General features: G+C 53.0%; 1 protein-coding gene across 1 annotated transcript in view; it reads right to left on the bottom strand.

Annotated features, from left to right (window-relative positions):
• The window catches only part of LIMD1 (LIM domains containing 1), a 15328-nt gene that overhangs the window by 6222 nt on the left and 2555 nt on the right, over window positions 1-6551 (bottom strand). The window contains exon 4 of the mRNA XM_010131619.1: window positions 6030-6084. Coding sequence (XP_010129921.1) covers window positions 6030-6084 — 55 coding nt within the window. The remainder of the gene's footprint in view (window positions 1-6029; window positions 6085-6551) is intronic.

Genomic DNA, 6551 nt, shown 5'->3' with positions numbered 1-6551 from the left:
ACCGCGGTAGCCAGCCTGCCCCAGCAGAGAGCAACGCTGCAGAGCTCCGCTCCGGCCCCACACCAGCACAGCTCTCACCGCAGCTGCCAACAAAAGCTCGAAACCATTTAGAAAAAGAATTTGTTTTTTTTTTCCCCAGACCAGAACGTCATTACAGAGACAAGATGACAAAAGTTTCTCCACGAAAGGGCTCTGCATATGGGGAAAACTTGTATTTACTGCAGCTCTGGTGTCTGTGCCTCACACTGGCCGCCTGCTTTCAGCTCCAGGTAACTATGGCAATGCCTGCTCGCGCCGCCACCCCTGCTCCTAGTGCCCTGCCTTGAGAAAAGGGCCAGCTCTGGGCTCTCTGCAAAGCTGCTCCTACCGCTTTGCAGCCTCTTCAGCCAGGGGTCTGGCACGCAACTCCCTGGCAGCCTTCGACAAACAACGGCGCTGGCTGCAAGGCTTGAAGAAAAGGGGGAAGCCGAGTAAAACTGCTTGAGCAGAGTCCAGTCCTTACCGTCCCCCGAGCGCACCAGAGGGCACTCTGAGGCTGGGGAACCGGAGGTGCTCCAGGGAAGCTCTCAAGCTTTGCCAGTGACTTCAGACCAGCATTTCTCCAGCAGCCCTCAGTGGGCTGCCCAGGTGTCACCGGCACAGCAGGCACAGGACGTTGCAGCGTGTTTCTCGGGGAGTGTGCCCCAGTTTGCCCCTGCAGCAGCTTCGCGGTTGCGCTGCAGTCGTTGCTCAGTCACGTAGGAGCCAGAAACAAGTTGTCCTGATATGCTCCTTGTCCCATTCTCCTCTAACCCCCACTGGGGACAGCTGCGGTACCCGGGGGTCAGAGACGACCCAGGGGGGCAGCCCATTCTTGCGTGAATGCAGAGGTCGGATGAGACACGGAAGAAAACCCAACACCAGAACTCCAAAGCACCCCGCTCTGATTTCTCTCACCCACCCTGAGGCTTCGCTGAGGTTGACGACACCAAAACAGGACCTGGAGGCCAAAATAGAAAGTGTCTCATCTTGGCTGCCTTAGCTTGGTGGCCCGTAACCCAGCCTGGCCACGGGCATGCCCAGCACGCTCGCCGGCAGAGTCCCCGTGTCTGAGGAGGGGAAGGAGAGGCATGGCATTCCCGGGATTTGCAGCACCCCTGTCAGCGGTGGTCCCACAGGAGTCAACAACAAGCCTAATGCAGCAAGACGTACCCCCGAAAACCTCCCGCTGATGCAAACACCGTGCTGGGACTCGGCACGAAGAATGAATGTGACTTGGATTTCAAAGCATGTGGCACTGTGGGCTCCAGCTTAGTGCACGGGCTGGTTCCCCAATGACTTTCCACCTGCCTCCTCAGAGACACGCTGGCAGCGGTGAGGAAAAAACACACGTGTGGAGCCACGTGATGAGGAGACGCTTCTTTGGAGGCAGTTCCAGCAGAAGGGACGAGGTCTGGATCGCTGCCACCACATCATTCTTCCGCAGTGACAAAAAAAAGCTTTGACCAGCCATTCTGCACCCGGTGTATTTTTAACCCCGTGACATTAGCAGGTCAAGATTGATGGCAACAGACCTTCAGAGAAGGTGCCACAGCCCGCAGGCTGTGTCCGGGCTCCTGCTGCAAGCTCCCTCAGCAGAGGGATAACCCCTTTACGAAGGATTTATAATTTGGCTCTTGGTGTTACGAGGGCCCATGAAGAGGTGCTGACACCAAGGGCACTTTAAGCGAAGGGGAGGATGATCTAATGACTTTCTTTAGGGAAGACAGGGTCATTCTGGCTACTTTTAGCTCCTCTCCGCGACTCTCTTTAAGCCCCTGGCAGAGGAAATTTGCCAAACCGGTGAGTAATCAGGTGCCCGGGCAGCCACCGCCGGTTCAGTCTGTCTCTCGACTACACCAGCTGCAACGTGACGTTGCAGAAAACGCCCTCTGTGCTCTCACCACACATTTGAGGAGGTAAAAAACAAAAACAACTGAGAAAAAGATGCGATGCCCGAAAGCCAAAGGCATGCGTCAGAAAAGGTCAGCCACCTCTGATGGCAGAGCCACCAGCGGGGAAGGCAGAGACGGCTCCTCGGAGGGAAACCACCGCGAGCCACGCAGCTGAGCAGCACCTCTCCTTCACTGATGGCAAACCCCCGCCGGAAGATATTCAAATGTTTTTCTTTTTAGGGAAAACCCCTAGGAGCTTCAAAATTCAGAGACAGGATAAAGTCAGTCTGGGACAAAGATCTGGGGAGTCCCTGGAGCTGGCCTCACCCCCCCACCAATCTCGGGGGAGGCAACCTCTGTGTCCTCAGTGACTGTGAGTGCCCCGAAACTGTACGAGAGAGCCGTTTCCAAACTCCTCGAGGTGCGGAAGGGGCCGCGGTGCTTACTGAGCCACCACGCGGAAAATTACTCATAGGTGCCATCAAAACAGTCCCCAAAGCCCTGAAACGTGGCCGGGAGAGGACCACACACTGTCACCCTGCCGTGCAAGCTGCCCCGCCGGTTCTCACCTACGGCAAGCCCTTCTTGTGCCGAACGCGGGGGTTTCTCACCGGCCAGCTGAGCCTGCAGACAAACAGTCAGTAAGAGCAACGCAGCTGTTCAGACCGGAGCAGAAACACGCCTCGATGCCGCCCCTGTCTGCCAGCCCGTAAAGCCAGGCACACCTGAACCTCTTCTGACATCGCCCTGGCTAACGTCAACACGCTGTTTACTGCGCAGCCTCCAGCACGACGACTGCATCAACGGGATGCTGAGAAAGAATTACAGGCAATACTTTGCCCTCTCTGCTTTGAAGACCTCAGGTGTGTCGATGGGCACGACTTGGGTTTATACCCAACCTCAGGCACTAAGTTCTGCCTCCACGAGCAGAGCTGGCAGTTTCTGAAGACAAACATAAATAAAACCCACGGCCTTGCTGTTCTGGGCGTTGCACACTGATAGCAGACGTGCTGATTCCAGATAATTAGCCCAGAGACGCCGGGAGCTGCAGTGCTCTGAGAAGCCATGCTTGGTAATCACGGCAGCACGACTAATTACCGCGAGCGGAGGGCTATGCTCGCCGATAGTACTGCTTCCGTAACTCACCTACCTCCTTCAGTAAATGACAACTACATTGTGAAATATTACAGAAAATACATCTATACCCAGAGGGTGGCAAGAGACAGGCAGCTGGTGCGATGTAAACTCTGCTGCCTGTTCCCTGACACAGACATCAACGCTAAAAACGCTAAAACACTAAAAAACCCCCCAAAAGAGAAGGAAGGTAAGGCAGCAATGCTGCCGCGTCAGAGGTCGGATCCCGCAGCCTGGCCAGCACGCACCGGTCTCGCAGCTTGCATGGCTCTCACGGTTTCCACCTCTTTGCAGCACGGAGCCAACGCCTGGTCCTTCTGCTAGAGTTCAACAGCGAACCCTCCTTCAGAGCACCCTGCAACCAGTTCTTTCCTCCAGGCTTCCCTCCTCACCGCTGGCTCCCTCGCAGCCATCGCTGCCACGTCCCTGGCTCCCGCACACGACCCTCTCGCCCCATCAGCACCTGGCTGAACCCCCGGGAAAACACGGGAACTCTGCGCCAGGTCACAGCCGCACTGCCTAGGAAAACCCCGACCGTTATATTCCACCGCCTAAATAATGAATCAACATCTGGCAACACCTGCATCTTCTGTGTTTGGAGGAGGTGGTTTAATTCGAAGGGCTCATGTGTAACAAACCATCAGGTTACTACAACTGTAGCATGTAATAGTTTAGGAAAGTTTACATAGTACAGGAATAAGGAATAAAGCTGAGATTTCCCAATCTTTAGAACTCAAACCTCACCATTACTAGGTACTAGCTCCCCAAAATGTGCACTCATTAACCAAATGAATCCAGTCAAAACAACGAAAAAAAAAAAAAAAAAACCAAAAACAAGCCTCAAGACGGAAACAGACACCTTGAGCTTGCAGGAAATAGCTCTGTGAGTTTCGAGGAGGCTTTTTTTTTAACCTACTTTCAGGGCCCTCCTGCAAAGCAAATATAATTTATTACTAACCCTGCAGAAAGCGCCTGGAGTTTTTTCCTCTCCCTGCCTGCCAAGAGCTGCCCTGTTTGTGTCTCTGCCCTGCGACAAACAAGGAGATAAATGAGACGCTCACGCCAAAGTACTCATTGGAAATCTGTTGGTTTGACCTCTAAACCGAATTTTCTGTATTACATACCAGTGGCTCAGATAAAACAGCACTTTTTTTTTTTTTCCCCAACAACTGAACCCTGTAACGTACGCGTAGTTCTGCTCAACAAATCGCTCCATCGTTTATGTCCAAACACATGAGCATCAGGAAAGGGGGGGTGTAGGAGATTTGGCACCGCGCCCCCTCCTCAGACCCCCTCGATTTGCGGTATCTAGGAAGCCAAGGCTCACTGGGACACAAACCCAACTGCGAGCAAAATTAGAAATCCTCGCTCAAGTGAAAACAGCGGGACAGCGGGTATAAATCTCTGGGGGACAATATGCTTTACCTTAATAGGTAATTTGGTAAATGTTATTTATTACAGTGGAGATATTCAATCCTAAGGTTTCTGCTCTGGGGGAACGCTGAAATCACGAGCAACCTTGACTTCTCCAAGACAAGTTTGTACTGGACGGTGTCCAAGTTGAACTCCGCCTGACCTTAAAAGCACAACTTACTTTTCAGCTAGAAACCAGAGTTTCCACACAGGCTGCTCACGACGTGCTTTGCAGCGAGACAAGACAGCACCACCCGGACAAATATTTATTTTTCCGGCAGATCAAATGGCCTCATCGTATTTACCGCAGCGACCCGGCTGACAGAGCCTGCAGAGAGCCATGCGTCCTCTCAGGGCGAGTGACGGGGCTGCGTGCCCTCCATCCCCACAGCAGCGGATGGTCCAGAGCGCCACGAACCAACCTCGGTCCGCAAAACCAGGCGACTCCCCACAGGCACTTCTCCTGCCCAAGTGCAGGGCAGGGTGGCATCACCACCCCAGGAGCACGTTTCTCAGTTGCAGCCTGGGTAAGACAGAAAAAGGGCTTCCCTTTGCCGAACTCAGCTTCTCCCCCACTTCCCAAGCCTAACCTGACACCCATGCCTTTGCGGCTTGCAGTGGAAACTTTGGGGAAGGTTTGCCTTCTCGAATAAGCAGCAAATATGCTCTTTCAGCCCTCACCAGGCCACCTCTAGAAACCCACCCACTAGAAACGGGATTCAGGAGTGACACCTCTGCAGCCACGAGTTCCCCTCTAGCATGGGTCTCCAGATAAAGACGGTAAAATCCACTGTCAAAGGAGGATCAAAAGTGTTTCTTTCTAAAGCACCAGTTGCACAGTAGTAATTTCAGAAATTTAAGACAGCTCAGACCTGCTGCTGGATTATTTTTAACAGGAGCTTTGTGTGCAAGGGCAGTTTGGAGGCCACCCAGCCATGGAGGGTGAGGTGCCTCAAGCAAAGCCCCAGCTTCAGCCAGGGATCCTCTCCACGGGAGGAGATTTTGAATTAATTCATAACAAAAGCGAGCTGCCAACTTCTGTGCCTTCAGGGAACTGCCACCTCGAGCACACACCGCTTTTTCTTCCAGTTTTCCCATCTCTGGTCAGATGATGGTGCTCTCCTGAAAACATACGTGAGGCGAGGCAGCTGGGGTCAGGCAGCTGGGCAGGGAGCAGGGCTCGAGGTCCAGCTATTATTGAAAAGTGTGCACATCTTTCTATATTTATTCCCACTTTACAGCTCCAAATAAAACACATGCTGTCCTGACGAGTTTAAAACTCTAAATACAGCGCAGGAGAAAAACCCTGAGACTCATCTGGGAAAACAAAACTCATGTATACAAAAGCACCAGAAGGATTATTTTTTTTTTCTGCCACCACATATACAGCTACATTTCTAAAAATATGCTACTAGAGTTAAACATAACAAAAAAGAAAAACCACTGTCTTACAAACACAGCCACGCTTTGAAATCAAGCAGCCCGTTCCTCACACCAGCCCCATCACGGACCTCCTCGAGAAGCCGCTTAGGAGGATCCATATGCTGCAGATGCGGGTCACCAACCCACCGTCTCCAGACCCACCGCGCAGCAGCGGTGTCCCCAGCACTCACAGAGCCCGCTGCTGAAAAATCACAGTGTCACAGAGTGGTCTGGGTTGGAAAAGCCCTTTCAGCTCCTCGAGTCACCCTGTTCCCCCAGCACTGGCAGGTCCCCACTGCCCCCTGTCCCTCCGCAGCACCTCCACACGGCTGGGAAATCCTCCAGGGATGGGGACTTTGAAAAAATATTCTTAGAAGTAAAAAAATGTGGCTGTAACTGAGAGACAGAGGAATGAAAACAACCGTCCCCCCAGAGCAGAAGGCAGACGCCCAGAACAATCCAAAACATCTCTTCTACAAGCCTTGCAAGAATCCACTCAAAAGCAAGCAGCAACCACCACCACCAAGACACAGAGCTGCGGCAGACTCCAGCTGGCCAATGGTTCAATAAACACCTTCTCCTTCCTCCCTTTACCCCAGGAATGTGTCAAGCCAAGGCGCTTGCTCCAGAGCCCGGCCCCGGCGGCCGGACCGAGTGTACTCACTGCAG

This window comes from Buceros rhinoceros, unplaced genomic scaffold (genome assembly GCF_000710305.1).
Source record: "Buceros rhinoceros silvestris isolate BGI_N320 unplaced genomic scaffold, ASM71030v1 scaffold21012, whole genome shotgun sequence".
Classification (NCBI taxonomy): Eukaryota; Metazoa; Chordata; class Aves; order Bucerotiformes; family Bucerotidae; genus Buceros; species Buceros rhinoceros.
This window is presented reverse-complemented; position numbering and strand designations above follow the sequence as displayed.